Genomic DNA, 19,292 nt, shown 5'->3' with positions numbered 1-19,292 from the left:
CTGCTGCAGCTCTGCAGTGGCCGCCTTCCTGAAAGACCCCGGCCTGTGCTCTCTCTAACCGAAGCCCACGCTGCACTGGGATGGGGCGACCAAGGCCGGCCCAGGGCAGGCAGGGACTAGGAGGTCCCTCAGATTATAGGCTCATCAGACACCTTCAGTAGGAACAAGGAGAATGGATCAGAAAGCCAGTCCCCACTCAGCATTTGGTGGCCGGGCTAGACAACAGCCTTTAAAATAAAACTCATAGATGACTCTCAGACTTTGTTTTTCTCCCAGAGAATTCTTCCAGCTTCAGCCTCTGATAAGGAACACAAATGAATCATTCGACTTTTCTTCTTTTTCTTCACTTGCTGATAGTGATCACAGCCAAACAGATCACAGTAAAACACTAGAACAGGGTGAGCCCTTGGACACCAGCCACGGTTGGTGGTTACAAGTGCAGGTGTCTGAGTGCTGGGTGGGGGCAGGGCAGGGGGCTCCTCCGCCTGGCCCCCACCAAGCCAGGGCACCTCCACTCTGCTTTTAGCCTATTCTCAAGGGGTCTTCTATATAAGCTTTTATTTAAAGAAAGGATTCTACAGCTAAGATTTTGGGAACTAGTGCTGTAGTCCAAATACAAACCCTTCCAATTATATAAAGAGCCTCAGGTCAAAGGAAACCTAACCATAACCTCAATCCAAGACTGTGCCTACCAGGTCAAGGGGATGAAGTGAACAAGGCCCCATCGTGCACATTTGCCCTCGATCAGCTTGCCTCTGAACTCCGTACCGTACACGAATTCTGAAGGGGGCGCTGTCTCCCACTGCTGTGGTCAGGCAGCTTTACAGGAGATAAATGCAAGAATATCTTGCATAATACCACACCCATAAATTTTGGTGCATATGCTTCTGGTTATGCTGATGTTCACCCTCATGATAGGTATTTCTGTAATTCCAGGTAACAGTGCATGTTACATGTTATGTGTAGCCTAGCACATGTTTAATGTCCCCAGCATTTCTGGTTTTTCCTCATCACTCACAGTCATCAGGCCTCCGACGAGATCGCTGGTGTGAGGATCTTCATCTTTGGTGCCCAGCTGAGGGGAGTACAATTCTGTGGTCCGTAAAATTTCTAAAACTCTGTCCAAGGCTTCCGCTACTGTGACAGGGCTGTTTTCTTGGGCTGCGTTGATTATATTTATAACCTAAGGAAGTAAAGAAAGAAAAAATAGAAAACATAGGATTCTACTTCCTGTGTATATACACCTGGAATCCAAAAGAAATCAGAAGATAACACGTTGACCAGAGTGCCCAGGGCTGTCACGCACTCCCTTCTCCTGCCTCCCCGATTATACCTCCTCAGCTCCTCCGCTGCTCCTCCTCCCCTAGCCCTCTCCTCCTCCTCCTCCTCCTCCTACTCCTCCTCCTCCAGGGTGGAGTGCCTTTTTCTCACTCCCCAGGCCTTCCAGGGACGAGCTCGTTCATTTCCGTGACTTTGGACAAGACTCTCAAATCCACACCCCGGCTCTGACCTCTTGTTGACCTCCAGATTTGTACATTCAGTTGCCCGCCTGACATACGTGTTGGAGTATCTTACATACATGTCCCAAACCGAACTCATGGTCTCGCTCCCCTCTCCCCAAAGCCAGCAAGCAAACATAACCAAAACACGGAAGACAAGAAGCTTTGCTGCTTCCTCTGGTTTCCACACCATGATAAAAAAGGCACCTCTATCCACGCGCAAGCTCAAGTCTGAGAGGCCCTGGTTTGCACGTCACTTTCCCTCCGCTCTCTCCCCACCCTGACGATACAATGAATCACCAAGTCACATTGATTCCACCCTAAATACTTCCTGATCTACTCATTTCTCGCCATCTTCCCTTCTATAATTCTAGTACAGCTAACACCATTTCTTGCCTGAAATTCTGGAAAACCCCCCTAACTGGCCTCTTCACATTCACCCTTGTCATCTCCAATCCACCGTCTGCATAACTGAGCATGTCCCTCCCCGCTTTCAGCCCCTCAGTGGTTTCCACTACACACAGACTAAAATATAAACTCCTTGCTGTGGCCAATGGGCCAGAATGAACTGCGCCCTGCACAGCTGCATGCGGCTGTCTCCCCTCTGTCTACGAGCTCCAGCCACCCTTTCTTCCGGGCCCTCAAACGCTCCACTCCCCCTTCCCCACCCCAGTGCTCCCTCCCTTACTGTGCCTGCTGCCTGGAATACTCTTCCCCCATCTCCTCTATCTTCGCATGCTTCGTGTCCTACGTCAAACGTTACTTCCTCTACGGAGACACCCTCCCTCCCACACACCCCAAATAGGGCCTCATCTAATTTCCCCTCATAAACCCTGTTTTCCTCTATAGAAGTTATTGCAATTTATAATTACATATCATTGTTTTGTTTAATATCTGTTTCCTCTACTAGACAGTAAACTCGCTGATGTCAATGGTATGTCATTTATCATTTTATCTTCAAAACATAGCCCAGTGCTGGGTGACCCTGATTGTAAAGTAGAGGCAGCAGCTGCCACTCACCTTCGTGATGGGCGCCTCAATGGTCATGGAGTGGATCCTGGCCATAGATGGATAGCGGCGGTTCTGGAGGCTCGGTGCTGGAGAGAGGTCAAGAAAGGTGTACCTGGTGTTGGTGGCTCAGTGTGGCTAAGTGCGGCAAAGGAGCCCGTCACGGACTGGGGGCCTGCTTCTCAAAGGAGTGAATTCATCCATCTATCAATCCTAACAGGCTAAGCGCATGGCTACTACTGGCCAGAGTTTGGAAAGCATGTTCTGGCCTGGAACTTTGGTGGCAGGAAGGAGTCCCATGTCCACCAGGGAAATTTCAGGGAAGGCTAATGGGATCCCAAGACCCCCTCCCAACAGCCTAACCACCCCGCAGGACTTACTTCCCCATAAGTCACTGCAGCCCATCATGGCCAGTTCCATCACTTTCCCTTAGCCACTGGCCATGTAACCGGATAACTGTGCAGTGTGGGAGGGGAGGCGCGGTCCAGGTTGGGGGTGGGCAGAAGAATGAACACACGCTCAGTATGAATTAGGGCCAGGCACTCACATCGCTGAGCCGTTAGGTTCCTCACACCCAGAACCCATGGTGGCTCTAGCTCTAATCTGTAGCAACTTTTATTTAAAAATAATTTTATTTTTTTGAACAGGTAATGCTTACATGGGACTCAAAATTCAAAAGGTGGAAGCTTTATTTTAAAAGCACTGTTCTCATCAGTCCTTCCTCCCCCTCCCTGTGAGGCAGGCGGGAGGGACAGAACCTGTGTGGTCCAAGGGGGATCACGTAATCTAGCCACACCAGCAGAGCCGCCTGCTGCCCAGCCATCCTTGTGGTCCTCTGCTGCCAGAGCAGCCACACTGCACACCTGTGCTCCTCACCCTGCACTTCCCTGTGCTCTATGGGGGTAACGATTGCCATACAAACTCTGCTATGAAAACTGAGCTCATCTGGTTGCAGTCCCCTCAGTCGTCATCCTCCCCATCTAACATGTTGTATACCTGCACCCTCCAGCCACCTGAAGGTGTTTCAGCCCACCCCCCTTACATGCCCTGTCGTTTATCCCTCCCCTCTGTGAGCTGTCCATCTTCTCTTCAGAGTCTTTGGCTCGTGCTAGTTCAGCCACTTCCCTCACACTCAGCTGCCCGTTGTGCCCCGAGGGACTGGCAAGTCCTTCCCTTGCCCTTCCTATTCATGCTCTTCAGTTACCGCCCCAGTTCTCTCCTTTCTGTCAGCCACTAACCATCCCCTCCTCATACATAGAATTTGTCATTTGCCAAATAAAAACCAACTGAATGAGTGAACACCATGAGTTTGTTCTCAGCTCTGAAGCTCTCTGATCTCTGTAGCGTCTGACACTGCTAGCCCTCTCCTTTCTTTTGCTGCCCTCTTGCTCTTGGCTCACGTGACTCTGTATCCACAAGGCTCACCCCCACTCCCCAGTCCTCCTCATTGGCCCCCGTTCTCCTGCCACCCTCTCACTGAGGGGGTACTTTCAGGCCTTGGACTTAGACCCTATGTTTCATTACCTACTCCCCCCAACCCCGAGATGTTCCTCTGCTCATCTGTGACCCCCAGGACTCCCCAGCCCACTTCTCTGGCCCAAGTGCCTGCCTCGAGTTTTAGCTTCCTTGGCGTCTCCACAAAAACGAAGTTTATCATCTCCTCGGCCCCCACCCAGCCACACGTGGAGACGTTCCTCTTTCTGTGCACAGTGCCTATAGCTTCTGGGCACGGAGGGATGACATTTCAGAATCGTCTTTGACTTTCCCCTCTCCCTGCAAATCCAGTGGATGCGTTAGGCCTGGCTGAACTCAGAACATGTTTTGCTCCGTCCTGTCTCACCATTTACCTGCGACATTTTATTAAGGGAAAGTAAGGGCGTGTGACAGGAACACTGGCAACTGGGCTTGTGAAGGAGTTGAGAAGCCACGATTCTGGCCCCCTCCCTGCTGCCAGCACCCAACAGTGACCGAGCCACTGGAACTGAGCTGCTCTGGTGGCTGTGGCCCAGAGCACTTCAGGGCGCCCAGGAGCAAGCCTCAAGTCATTTCAAGGAGAAGACGAAGACTAAAAAGTAAACAAATAAGTAAAAGAATGGAAAGGCCTAAAAAGTCTACTGCCTCTGAGGGTAAAGGCTAGTTCAGTTGAAATCCTATTCTTTGGGGTTTGATTTATATGCTGGCAAATTCTTTAATATATTCTTATGTCATTTTCTACACTTTGAAAAGTCAAGAAAGTCTGAAAAACTTCTTACCATCACTGCCTCGAGATGATATCGACTTCACATCGATGGACTCTCTCCTCCTGTTCTTGTATCTGAGTGAATGGGACTCTAGGAGTTCAGATGAGTAATGGGAAGTGGTTAGTTATCAGCGTGTTCACAGGTGAAGTTTGGACACATTCTTCCCCTCTTCCTCCAAAGAAAACAAGGATACTGCGCACACACTATAAAATATTTCTATGAAACAGGAAACTACTTTCTCTTCAGCTGATCACCACGCACAGACTCCCAGTCACCTCGGTTGTACAGGGGTGCCCTTCTCCTGTGGCACCTGCTGCATCGTGGGGTTGGGGCTCGTGGCCAAGGCTTATTTAGTTCCATTAATAAACTTTTCAAAAATAAACATGAAAACTTAGGGGAAATTTTGAGGGGTTCATTTTGACCTGAAGTACAAATACATTTAACTGAATGGAGGAGGCTCTAATGATATTTGAGGAAATAAAGTACTAGTGAAATCCACAGAGGGCTGAATTTACTTGAGGAACTAATTTGGACCAGTTTTAGACCTCTCCGCAAAGTCAGACCTCTGCATGGTCTTGCAGGCTCTCCTGAGGGTGTGATTTCATCAAGCGATGCAGACTGCCCACCCCAGGAAGGAAGAGAAGAAAAAGCAGTTTTATACGCGAACAATTTCCAACAACTAAACTCTCATTCCCCCCCACCCCCTCCATTTTCTGAGGGGCAAAAGCACTTCAAATTCTATGTAAGTCTTCTCAGGCTTTACATTTAACACTCAGAATGTGCTGGCACATTAGGCAAGATCTAAGCCGCACATGGTGCATGCCACCAGTGAAGACCAAGGGACAGAAATGCCCGGGCTGCAGAGCTGGCTCAAGACACATACACTTTCAGGGTCTTTGCTTCTTGTGGGAGCCACACATGAGCAGGGAGAGGAACTTAGCTGGAACAGTTGCTCCTTCCTGTGCTAAGACGGGAGGCAGACATGCAGGTTCCAGCAGGAGAGTGCGTTTCTCAGACACCAGTAAATGGTATTTCAAGAGAGAAAGAGAAGTTCTTGTCTAGTGACACCCAAAAAGGTAGAAGAGAGTGTAGTAAACAGGATCAACTCCAGAGCCACCGGCCCAAATTCAAGTCTCCACTCTCCATCTAGTAGCTGCGTAACCTGGGCAATGTTACTTCCGGTGTCTCAGTAACCACACCTGCCCAGGGAGGAAAGCTGGCGCAGCTCATCCACATGCTGTTGTGGGATGGAAACAAGTTACTCCGTGGACAGCACTTAGAACAGTGCCTGCTAAGCATGTGGCTCTTGTTGGCTATTATTATTGAGCTGCTCATTTGCATATAGACCTTCTTTTTAGGCACACATGGGATATTGTTATAATGTTCCTCTACTTGCTGTTCTCACTTCAGGATATGTTTTAGACACATTTCTAGATCACCTTTTTTAAACCATTTAGTGTCCTAAAAAATCTGATTCAATTAAAAAGGTTAAATCAGTAACTAAACATGAATTATACATGCATTTTTACAGTATGCTATTACTGTAAAGTATATGGCAGAAATTCATATATTTAAAGGCAGAACTCTCATAAAATTAATCTGAACACTAGAGCCATAGAGGCATGCCTTAAATGATCTAACTTAAGTGTTTGCTATCCTTTTGCCTGATCTTGTCTTCCAGACTCAGTCTTAATAATTTTTCTAGCCTTGGATATGAATTTCAGTATTTCTTTATTAAAAAACTACAGGTAGTGGCACTTTAAATCACATTGTTGGGACCAGCTTTCAAACCCTTTAAATCACATTGTTGGGACCAGCTTTCAAACCCTCAGAAACTAACAGCAGTCACCTGTTTTTAGACTATTCAGGGACTTAATAATCAGGTACATTCCTAACATCTGTTTACCAGAAAATAATTAAGTTGAATTTATTGAAGACTCAAGGTTAAATTCAGGATTAAAGAACATAGGAATTCCTCAAAATGTTTCTCAATAAAACAAAAGTAGGGAGATTAGTTTCACAGCTGGTGGCCCAGGTCATCTTACTGAATTCTGACTTATTCACTAGAAATCATGCAAAGATGGATACTGATTATTCCTCCTGATTTTATCTCCATTAAAATTAAGAGAAATTATAGCAATAGAAATGATTTAAAGTTTCAAGAATTATTCTTCAATAAAGGCCATTTAAATCAAAGAATCCATTATTCATTCCCTTAACAGATGCTTGTGGAATGAATTTAAAAACCAGGAAAAAGAAGGATAAAGGTGTTTTAAATAGCTATGCTCAATGGCAGAACAGACACAGCGTCACCAACTGAAAAGCAGCTACCATGTGCCGAGTGCTGCTGTGAAGCAGACACGCTGCTTTAACACCCACTTCACAGGGATGGTGTATATGATCACCGCAACAGTTCCAAAAGCTACTTAGTACAGTCCCAGTTTTACCGATGAGGAAGTTTAAACTTGGAGAGATTACTCAGGTAGCTCAAGGTCAAAGAGCTAATGAACAGTAGAACCTGTGCTGTCCAAGATGGGATGGCTTCAAGTGATCAATGTTTTGTGAGTATTTATTGAGCGTCTATTATGTGCAAGGCAATCCTGGGCACTTTAAAGGATATAAAAATGCTTGTAACAGGTCTTGGCACCCAGAAGGCCTTAAGTGAGTTAAAATAATAGTCTTGCTGTAAATGTTAAAAGAAATAAACCAAAACCACTGAGAGAGAGGAGACAGGTGGGGAGGGGAGGAGAAAGCTAAATGGCTAAATACTCGGTACTGCTAGATATGATGTACATTTTCTCTTTGAATCCTCATAACAGCAAGATGGGCACTGTTAATGCCATCTTGTTGTAAAATTGTTAGTTTTACAAATGAAGATCCAAAAGAGCAAATGAAGTCTTTCTGAGTAGGCTAAAGTGTGGTCCATCCTGGAATCAAGGAAAAGGACTAAATAATAGCCCAGGATCCGACTTACGCATTAGTGGCTGGAAGGCCACTAATGGGGGTGGAAGGGGTGCGGACAATGTGTTGTGTGTGTGCAGGAACAAGAATTTTATCTTTGGTAGTAGACTGATTTTTTTCCCTGTAATGATCATAGAATTCCAGACCTTTCAAATGTAGAAGTCATCATTTTATGGCTGAGGAAACCAAGGGTCAGACGGGCAAGAGTCTTGCCCAAGGAATGAGGTGAGGGAGCGGGCAGCAGAAATGGTGACTCGGTAGTGCTCCTGACTCCCAGGCCAGGGTCCACCCACGTTTTCTAACCGAACAGTCACTGGCTGCTGCCAAGAAAGGGAAGGTTGACCGTGATCGAACAACGTGCCTCCCCTGGACTGCCAGGCCACTCTCCGTCTTAGGGTTTTCTGGCTACATGGTCCCTAGCCAGCAAAAGAAAACCAGGAAGGGGTGGCATTAGGCAGAAAAGGCTGCCATGTAGGAATATTCAAAAAATGTGAAGGGATTCTGCCTTTATTCTGGCTTTCCGACCTTCTGATACCAGCCCTCGGATTTCAGCAGTCCCAGTTCTGGGGTGGTAGTGTACAATCCAGACTTCCTCGGAGAATCTCAGAGACATGGACCCACAGATGCCACCAGGGTGTATGAGAGTGAAACCAAAGTGTTCTCACCTGTCTGAGAATTGTCTCCTGAATCACGATGAATCTTGTGAATCTAAAGTTGTTTGAAAGTTTGGTAAAACAAGAGAAAGAGATTTAAAATATAGTATGAGCTACATTTGCAGCCAAACAATTTCATTAAAAAGCTCTGAAGACTTCGAGAGAGTGAGAAGTTGCACAGGTGATGTGAACAGGTGAAAGATGTGCACCAACTGACACTATTACAAATGTTCTGGTAAGCCCACACCCTTACAGAAGGGCGGGGCCCGAGAGCAGGAGATGCTCAGAGAACACATTTTCTAAGCAGGACATCTAAATTCTCAGTCAGCTGTTCTCATTTTGACAGTCTGCAGAAATGCATAAAGACAAAAAAAGCTCTAACAAAAGTTTAAGATTTTTATAAGGCTAACATATAACCTGTTTATATTTCATTACATATTATAAAATATATCTGTAATATAAAAGTAATACAAATTTAAGCCTAGCTTTTCTAGAAGGTTTTCCCACAAAGCTCTTCAAACACTCTGTTACTGACCAGGCCAATTTACACGTTTCTTCACAAGATCCGAACTTGAGATGCAATTTAGCACCTAGTTCTTTCTCATTCTCAAAATTTTTTGTGCTGGTGACTTTGTGCTAATGCTCAACACATGAAGTAATTAACACTGGGAATGATAAATTTGCTTTCTTTGAAGTTCTGCATTTCTTGTGTTTACGACGGACTGAGACTCTGCCCCTGGGGCACATGCAGCTCTGTCACGCTATGATCGTGCTGCCCTCCTGCGAAATCCATCTACTTCTAGCAGCTCAGCCCATCAAACACCCGCAGCCACCCAGTGAATGGGACACGTTAACTCGAAGAACAAGACAGGGGGGTGTGTAGGACCAGCCACGAAGGACGACCAGGATGGTTTAGCAACACAACCGTGGAGCCAGAAATCCCCTACGTATCAGATACAGGTCAAGCGTTCCAGCTTGACTGAACCACTGACACATAATCCTGTAAAATTGAAGTGTTAAGAGAGGGGTTTTCTATGAATTATTCTGCACAGCCCAGTCCACGTAATTACCAAAACAATTACATGGCCAGCCTGTGTGAGATCTTGGTCTTAATTTGACTAAGGGCTGTGACTCATTTATCCCATAATTATGGGATCTTTTTATTTCTTCTGTGAACAACTGCTCTGTTTTTCCTTTGTAGATAAAGACCATTTGCTACAAGGCTACTGAGTGCAGTGTGACTTCTTCATCCACATCAAATGACTACAACTTTTGCCTTGCAAATTGTTCCTCTATCAGCTTTAGTACAAAAGCAAGTGATCTTTAAATGTGTAGCTTTACTCTCTGAATCATGGTGCATCTCTCCTTTAGGAACAGAGCCCCATGGCTCCCCAGATCCACACAAAGAAACCTTTCCACGTAGTTCATGGGCTCCCACGGGCCCATGATTGAACCGTGGAGCTCCTGGAAGGTCAACTTGGGCTTGTGTGCTGTCCAGAGGGAGCCAGAGGAAGCCCAAGGTCCAGTAGATGCACAGCCAAACCCTGTCTTTGGGATGAAAATGAACTCTGACTCCCTGTCCCCATCTCAGGAAGGCTGGGGAGGCGAGTAGAGGGAACAGGGTGGAGGGAGAGGAGAGGTACCAGTCCATCCACTGAGGAGGCTCTGGTCTTTCTCCACTGAGAATGCCACATTTTGCATTTTCTGAGCTGAACACACAGCACCCACTTCAACCCTGCCACCCCCAAATTGGCTCACTTTCCTCTGACAGACTGTCTCCTACAGACAGCACAGGGACTAGAAATATTTGACCAACCAACCGAAATGACCATCGCCTGCTTTTCACTAGCAGAGGTGTGCAGGCTGTCTTGGCCTCTGCTACCCGCAGAGGACACTGCTCGGACACTGTTCCGCAACTCACTTCATGATCTCCTTGGCAAGAGCAGCCCCTGAGTGCCTGCCCCTCACACCCCACAGCGCTGGGTGGTTACCGAGCTTCCCGACTCGGGCTATCTGTGTGCCTCTTCTGAACGCCTTGTACAGCTAAAGATTCACTTGGATGAAAAAATGACTTTAGAATTACTTTTTTTTCCTTTGAGGTCTAAATCCACCAGCCATTTATAACTTGGTATGAATGATTCTGATATATGATTCTTGGTGTGCGGGGTCTGACATAGCAGGCAGTTAGACAGACACGAGCAGACTCGGAACGACAGGCCAGGGACAGGAGGTCACGAGGGTGGAAAGCCCTGGGTGCCTAGCAGCAGGCAGAACTGGGGACACAAGTATTGTAGGATGGGGCCTCGCCCCCAGGGTGACCTTTTATCCCTTAGCATATCGCTGTCATGTGGTTTGGGCCCTCCCCTGACCTTTCCTCCCCTGGCGTGTCACTAGTCATGTGGTAGACCCCTTAGAGGAGAGACAAGGAGGCTGGAGAACAGCCTCATTTGACTCCCTTGCATGCCCACTCCCTTAAGCATTCAGGACAGAACAAAGGTTCTGACTCGCATCAGATCATCTTGGGAACAAAGCCTCAGGTCTGTTGACCACAGAGACAGAGGTTTGGTCAAACTAGAGACAACATCCAGGCCTCAGTTGTGTTGCAGCTCCAGGCCCAGAAAGCAGCAAAATCACACAGAGAGATGCCACAGCTGACAGTAGGACCCCCTGCCCTGGCACCGACCAGTCAGTGGAGACATAACCCTGAAAGGACACACCTGGAAAGCTGAGGAATATTCCTTTGAGATCCTCTCCTGAAACATCCCCTAAAATCCCTGCCTTTAGGAAACAGATAAAATACCTTAAGACGAAGGGCCCAGCATATTCTCTCTCTCTCTCTCTCTCTCTCTCCTTGCTCTTTCCTTCCCCCTTACTTCCCTCAAGGCTCATACCTTTGCTTTCTTTTTCCTAAGCTCAAGGGTCCTTATTTTGCTTCTGTAACTTGTTTCCTGAGCCCATGCAGCCCAGCTGGCTCACTTCTACTACCTCTATAACTTTCTGAACAAACTGTTGCTTATATTTGAGTCTTGAATCTGAATTCTTTCTTAGCCAAAAGTCAAGGACCGAGGTCTAACATCTGGTGCCATTCAGTGTTAACAATTCCACTAATATTATTTTCTCATAATTCTCTTTCAAGCTCACTAGGGACATACGTAGGAAATGAGGGGCTGTGTAGTTGGGCCTTCTCAAGTGGGCAGCCTAGGGGAGGCTCATGGGTCTGAAGACTGTGGGGGCAGGAGGAGAAAGGGACCAGCTCTCCCTGTGACAACAGCAGCCATCTCTCGGATGAGTGCCCTGTGCTAGCAGCTCTAGATGTGCAACCTAGTCATTCCAACACCCTCCCAAGGGAGGAAGGGTGATCCTTCCTCTGACAGAGAGGGAAACAGGTTTTGAGAGGTTAAGGGACTTGCCTAAGCCACACAGCTAGTGTACAGCAGAGCACAATTCCAAACCAGGCTTCCTCTAGCTCCAAAACCGGTTCCTGTTTGCCACACTACTCTCTACAGTGAGGCCCAGAAGGGAAGTCCCAGGCCAAGGCTCATTATACGGGGATGTGAGGACAATATCCCCTGGTCAGTGCAGGGCACCTGTTTGAAACATGATTTTCTTTCAAGTTTTGGGGAAGGTATGAATCTCTGCTATCAATAGGTTTTGTGACATGCATTCTAAAGCAAAACAAAAAAATTGGAATTCAGTGTTCCCATGCCAACTAGTCTCTCTGGAGTGCAGTGGTTTTGTTGCTTTTCCTTTTGTGAAAAAAGCTTAAAGTGCAGGCCATGGCCGTGTATAGTAAGTTATACACTATGTGTCCCAGGGGGACCACAAGCAGAGCACCGAGTTTCCGCGATGTGAACACTGGCACCCTTGGGCTGGGATGCTCTCACTGGAGCTCAAAGCAAGTCCTTGGAAGCTAACAGCTTGTTTTTGGAAAGCAAATTCATAGCTTTAAGCCTTCAATTACTTACAATACTATTGCTTCCCACAAACGTTGCTGTCCTTGTGCTGCACGCTTTGTGTGCTTGATCAGGCTTGGCTCCAAAAAGCACTACAAACTCTGTGTGTGTGTGTGTGTGTGTGTGTGTGTGTGTGTGACTTCAGGGTCATTTGGTTGTTTCCCTCGTAGAGAATAATCATGGAAAATGTATACTTTCTCTACACATCCACTAGAATGTCTGAAACTGAGGAGAAATCTTGTCAAAGGTGTGGAACAACTGAAGCGAGTATGAAATTGTACAACCGTTATGAAAAGGGGTCTTGTGGTTTCCTATAAAATGGAACACAGACCTGGCCTATGACCCAACCCTCAGCATTCAGTCCCTCTTCTGAGCCTTTGCCCAAGACGAACAGATGTGCGTGTTCACTAAACACTGGTCTAACGAACGTTCACAAGAGCCCCAAACCGTACAGCCCAGATGTCCGTCAACAAGAGAAATACGTGAGTAGACTGATGCAGTGGGATACTGCTCATCAATAAAAAAAGAAAAACTACTGACAACTACAACAGGGATGGCTCTCAAAACATGATGATGAATAAAATAATGAACAAGCAAAACTGTAACAGACTCACAAACACAGAGCGAGCAGCTGGCTGCCAGTGGGGAAGGGGGGCTGGGGCACTGGGCAAAAGAGATGGCGAAGGGAGTGAGAAGTACAGGTGGGCAGTTACAGAACAGTCACGGGATGTGGGAAGCATAGGGAAGAGAGTCACTGATACTGCGATAACTACGTATGGTGTCCGCTGGGTACTGGAAATATTGAGAACCCTTTGTAAAGTATGTGTACACTTGAAACCAAAATAAAATTGAACCCCCCCCAAAAAAAAATTATGATGAGTGAAGCCAAACACAAAAGAGTAGACACTATGCAGCTCCGAACAGACAACACTGACATGTGGTTAAATAACTCAGAACGGCGTTACCTGTGTGTTGTGGTGGTGGAGATAGGAGTGGAGACAGGGAGGACTGGGAACTTTGGGGATGCTGAGGCTTGGTATCTTCAAGCAGTCTGAGTTTCAGGGTATATGCATTTGTCAAAACTCAAGGAATGCTATACTTAAGATTTGTGCATTTTACCGTACATAACTTTTATCCAAAAAAGGAAAAAAGCAACAAAAAAATTAAACTCTAGTCAATTGTACACATATTAAAGTACCATAGAATAAAATGTCCTGATGTTTGTGACTTAGTTTGAAATGTACCAAAGAACAAGATGGACTGATGGGTGAACTGAGGGATAGACAGACAGACATGATAGAGTAAAATATTACTTATAGAACCTAGGTAGTAGGTGCATACATATTTACCTACACTTCTAACTTCTATATATGTGAAAATTTTTATTAAAAACATTGGGAAAATTACATGGTCAACATATAAATATAAATATACATTCTCTATATATTCTAAATATATACTCCATTAACATAGACTATAAATTGATGCTTAAGAATTGGAAGTCTAGCTCTGGCTGGCATAGCTCAGTGGATTGAGCATGGGCTGCAAACCAAAGTGTTGCAGGTTCAATTCCCAGTCAGGGTACATGCCTGGGTTGCAGGCCATGACCCCCAGCAACCGCACATTGATGTTTCTCTCTCTCCCTTCCTATCTCCCTCCCTTCCCTCTCTAAAAATAAATAAATAAAATCTTAAAAAAAAAACTTATTAAAAAAATTGGAAGTCTGAAATATGATCTCAAAGTCTGGAAACTAACCGAGCGGAAGAAACCGAGAGCAGCCGGAGCTGAGTGAGGTGAGCGACTCGCCATGGACACGGGCCCCAGGCCTGGGCATGAGGACGATGACCCTCCTTGAACCACAACTGCAGACAGCAGCCAACAGTCTTAGAAGTATAAGATTTGCCTACATAACCAGTTAATACATTGATTTTTAATAATTTTGTTGATTAATTTTATAAATTATGAACCTAAACCTTGACCTCGCCAATGGGAGAAACCTCCCCCCCCCAAAAAAAAATAACTCTATGAAAATATCCTTCTTAATGTATGTTAAAATCAACTTTTTAAAATGAAAACTCCTGAGACTTTTAGCGATTAAAACGAGCCAAGGCCAGGACCACTACAATAATAAGCAAGCAGGTAAATAAGTACTGGATACTCCTCTCACATGCATCTCAGAACCAGCCTGGGCATGTGAATAGCAGTTGGCAGGAATGTCTGAGTCTGCTTTTGTCATAACCAAATGGCAAAGTCATAAGAGGTACCAGTTGCAATTCAAATCACCAGATATCCCGCTGTGGGAACCTGGGAGACAGGCTTGATGCTTGCTTTTCTCTCATCCCCACGTCTGTCCAAGTCCACCCTCACATCCTGTAACAGCTCCCTTCTATGGCCGGCTCTCCAGCTGTGCCGCTGACCCTGGGCTCTCTGCCTGCCGGCCACACTGGCCGCCTCCTGATTTCCCTACCTCAGGGCCTTTGCCCATGTGACTCCTTTACCCAGGAAGGCTCCCAACCCATCCTCTTCCCTTGGCCTATTTGTTCTTCAGATCTTAGCTGAGAGGTGATTTCCACAGGGAAGCCTTCCCAGCTCCTCCTCACTGCAGTCCCTCGTGAGGCCAATCTCTCTGTCACAGGTTCTCAATGAGCTTTTCCTTTATTGCCTTTCTTACTATTCACAACTTCGTACTGTTTGTCTGTTCTCCTTCCAAACTGTAGGTTCTATTTAAGCAGGAATTGTGTCTCATTTAGTTACCTTTGTGTACTGAGAGCTAACAGTACCTGGCACACAAAAGCTCTTAATGTGAGTGTATAAGAGACTGAGATTAATCGGCTTCTTTACCTTATAGCTTGTGGTGAATGTGCTGTTATTAATGATCTGGCCATTGTATTGGTCTCTATTGACAAACACACTTAGTATTGATGTCCCTAAAGATATTAACTTACAAAATGTTTCATGGCAGCATACCAATAAGAGAATTTTCCATGAAATGTGTTTTTTTAAAAAGCAAACACAGTATTGACTAAAAAAATACGTCCACGTGCTCTGACAGTGCCAAACCCGCGGCCGGCAGACGAGGCGGTGTGACGGCCGGCAGTGAGGGCCTGCGCCCCTGAGAGACCCTTCGCTATAGTTCTCACTGTGTTCAACAGAGCAGTAAAAATAGTAGGTATTGTTTAAAACACAAAAACGTTGTTCATATTCATATACACATTTGTAATGAAATGAGAAGTGACTTTGAACTATTTCTTGATTATATACGAGAGTGCTAGCTGTGATGGAAGAAGATTCTAATAAAAGTTTCAAACTCAGGCTTTATGTTGTTTGGTTGTTTATGTGTCTCCCTTCCCCAGCCCTGTCCCGCCCACCCCCAATATTATGAAAACGGATAAAAATTTGACTAAGATGAAGAAAAGTAGCCCTGGCTGGTATGGCTCAGTGGATTGAGTACTGGCCTATGAACCAAAGAGTCGCTGGTTCTATTCCCAGTCAGGGTACAGGCCTGGGTTGCAGGCCAGGTCCCCCCCACACCCAGTTTAGAGCGTGTAAAAGGCAACCGCACATCGATGTTTCTCTTCCTCTCTTCTTCCTCCCTTTCCCCCTCTCTAAAAATAAATTTTAAAAATCTAACAAAAATATATTTTTAAAAACTACTATTCTCTTAAATAATCAGTGCAGCTTACAAAATGGATTCATTAAGCAATCTTTTTTCTTAAGCTTGAACATCCTTGAGCAAGAACTTCACGACAAAACTGAATGCTTTCCTGCATGTGCCACGACTTTAGGGATGCAGTGGTGTTTGAACGCTGGATGGGAGAGATAACCATGGAAACGGAGTCCTCTGAGACCCTCTCTTCGTTTGTATGCAATGGAAATGACAGTGTGAGTGGCATGATGCAGAATTTCTTTGATCATCTTTCTTCACTGAAAACACTTTGATGAATATTTCCTCAGACGGCAAAAGTATCTGATGCATGAATCAAAGATCTTTTCTGTCTGCTCTATTACCAAAAGCCACCTGAAGATACCCTTCTCTAAATTCCCACCCAAACAGGAAACAAACACTCGTGCTTCCCAAACACGGGAACAAAACACCTCATACGAGGTTCTGGGTCCCTGTCCTCAGTGATCTCCTTTACGTGGCCCCTAGGGCCACAGACACACTGGTGCCCTTGTTTCCATGAATGGACTCTGGGTTAGCACCAGGACAGAGGGAGCCCAGCTGATCCTGACGCGGAGTCAGGTCGCTTCACCTCCATTACACACCATCGTCTCTGCCCTTTGTCTTCATGACAATATAGAAGGTTGCTTATATCAAAGCAATGTGCATTGGTTAATATAAATGAAAATAGCCATATGGATTTTGGGGATCACATAAGATTAAAAAGAAAAATCCTAATTTTTAAAATATACTTTGCTGTATGCCAGAATTGTAGCCATGTCTCTTCCACTGTTATTCTTTTTAAAATTTTAATGGAAATTATTGGGGCGACATTGGTTAATGAAATTATATAGGTTTCAAGTGTTAAACATTTTCTTGGGAAAACTTCAGCATCCCCCTTCTGTGCAAGGCCAGGGCTAGCACGTTCGCATGCCACAGTGTCCCTTGGTCAAAACGCCCCCCACCTCAGAGCTGGTGCCCGCTGGCCTCCCTTGACCCGTGCCCGTAAGAGCCCTTGCAGAGCCGTGCTCTCATATGTGGCCCAGTGACAGCCATTTCTGTACCCTGTCCTCGTGGGAAAACACTGCTAACTACCATTCAGGCTTAAATGTTCGCTTGTTTTCTTTGTCCAGTTTCTCTTTTAGTGACTTTCAAATACCCACAGTGTAAGCACCACTTGGCTTCACACCTGGCAAATACTGAGTTTTCTAACATGGAAATATGAGAGTGGTTCTTGGGCTTCAGCATGAATCAGAATCACCTGAAGGGCCTGTTAAAACGGGCGGCCGGGCCCTTCCCCTCAGGGTTTCTGACCCACTAGGTCTGGGGGTACCTAGGAGTTGGAGCTCTCTCAGTTCCCAGGGAGGCCACAGGCCCGGCATCCACGCTGCGGTAGGTGAGGCCTCGCTACCCAGAGTGCTCTGCCCACCAGCAGCACCGGCAGCCCCTGCTAGTCAAAACCACTGACTCTTAGGCTCACTCCAGACTCACTAAATCAGAATCTTAACGTTTAATCTCCAGGTAATTTGATTATGTCTTACAGTTAGAGAAACACTGATTCAAGTGGGAAATCATACATGGCCAAAACATCTTTTGCTATCTCCATTTCTAGTTGTGTAAACCTGGGGAACTTACGAGCTTCACGGAGTCTCAGTTACCTTTTGGGTCAATGGGGACCAACACCTACTTTTTTGGATCCAAGAGGATCAACTAGAACAATGTATGCAACACGCCTAATCCAGTGGCTTCCAACCTGGGCTTTCTACTGAAATCACCTGGAGATCTGTGAGCCCACACTGTGGGACACTGCCCCCGTCAGTTCAGTTTCCGTAGGTCTGGGTCACGGCTGAGGGTTGTGTTTCTAACCAGTTTCCAGTAAGCCTGGGGCTGCCGATCCCATGGTCTGCCTTTGAGAACCACTGGCCTGGCCCACTGTGGGTGCCCAAATCATGCTGGTCCCCTTTGTTTTCTCTTTCACAGATGTTCCTGTTTGTTAAGAACCCGGATTCAGTGATGTTTGGGCTGCTTGTTATATCGGGACTGATTTTAGTTTTCAGAAATCTTTGGGGCACACATCTCAATTCAGTGTGACCCCTTTGAGGGCTTCACATGTAAGCAACACATTTGTGTTTCTCACTTCTATGCTGGCATTCCTTTTGCTTGTGTCCCCTCACTGCTCTGTGACAAAGAGAAACATATTGAATGTAAACAGCTTCAGAACAAAATTCCATCTTGCTTCAAGTTTCTTGTTCTTGCCAAGACTTCTCGTGGCCAAACACTGGCCCACGGAACTGCACGAGCCTGCCAGACTTCACGGTGAGAACGAGGGAACTGCAAAGACTTAATGTTCTCCTGTTACCCTGGCACTCAACAGAGTCACTGAACTACTTAGTGGCACCAGGGCTTCATCTGCACAGCGATTAGCAGAGGACAGAAACAATCAGCAGGACTTTCCCTGAATAAATCGGGCCCTCTCAAAACATATGCAGAGGCAGAGAAAGCACAGAAGAAAAATAAGCAATGATGAGAAGACAGGGGAGTAAAACAGCTTAATCACTGTGTGCCCCAGGGTTCTGAAAATGCAGTTCATTAGAATCTGTTTACATTTTGTGAACTAGCATCCCCCCACCTCCCAGAGAAAAAGGGCATTCTAAATGATCCCGCATCTTCTAATTCAACTCAGAAAATATTTATTGGGCCTGTGAGATAAAGATGGTTAGGAGCTAGTCCCTGCTTTGAAGGGATCTACTGTCTACTAGGGGACAAAAGACAAGTACTGTCACAACGAACGTGTTCATGCAGTGTTTGGTGAGAGCACACTATGTGTGAAGCAATGTTCTAGGCACGGGGAAGTGGCAGAGAACCAAAGGGATGCTCTCTTGGGAAGCTGGTTCAAAAGTGCCAAACACAGTGTTTCTGAATGGGGGAAGGTGGTGCCCAGGGGTTAACAGGTAAGCTCAGGGTATTCCAAAACTTGACACTAACCTTGAATCAGTCTATGCCATACCACCCTGAAGGAACCCCATCACGTCTAAATAACCTTGAATCAGGTATTCAAGTCACTTGCACCTCAGGGTCTTTCCAAGCCTACTGAGTACATCAAATAGAAACCCTCAGGCTGGCATTGGTGTGTCTTTAACACCCCTCTCTTTCCAAGAAGAGGGGGCTCAGTCTCAGAGCTTTCAGCCAACAGCAGTGGCCATCTAGAATTTAATAAAATTGTGTTTTTTTTTCTGTTATATCTATATTATTGTTTCCTTCCTTTATGGCTAGTGATTGTGGTATTCCATTTTACGGTGGTGATTACTATGGTGATA

At 45.9% G+C, this 19,292-nt stretch overlaps 1 protein-coding gene across 6 annotated transcripts in view; it reads right to left on the bottom strand.

Annotated features, from left to right (window-relative positions):
* The window catches only part of PDE8B (phosphodiesterase 8B), a 222,423-nt gene that overhangs the window by 17,289 nt on the left and 185,842 nt on the right, over positions 1-19,292 (bottom strand). For all 6 annotated transcript variants that reach the window (XM_036020447.1, XM_036020446.1, XM_028527169.2 and 3 more), the window contains 4 exons: positions 8,374-8,416; positions 4,760-4,837; positions 2,520-2,596; positions 1,019-1,183 (listed from right to left, as the gene is read on the bottom strand). In XM_036020447.1, the coding sequence (XP_035876340.1) occupies positions 1,019-1,183; positions 2,520-2,596; positions 4,760-4,837; positions 8,374-8,416 (363 nt within the window). The remainder of the gene's footprint in view (positions 1-1,018; positions 1,184-2,519; positions 2,597-4,759; positions 4,838-8,373; positions 8,417-19,292) is intronic.

This window comes from Phyllostomus discolor, chromosome 3 (assembly GCF_004126475.2).
Source record: "Phyllostomus discolor isolate MPI-MPIP mPhyDis1 chromosome 3, mPhyDis1.pri.v3, whole genome shotgun sequence".
Lineage (NCBI taxonomy): Eukaryota > Metazoa > Chordata > Mammalia > Chiroptera > Phyllostomidae > Phyllostomus > Phyllostomus discolor.
Note: the sequence above shows the minus strand (reverse complement) of the source record. Positions and strands in the feature narration are given on the sequence as shown.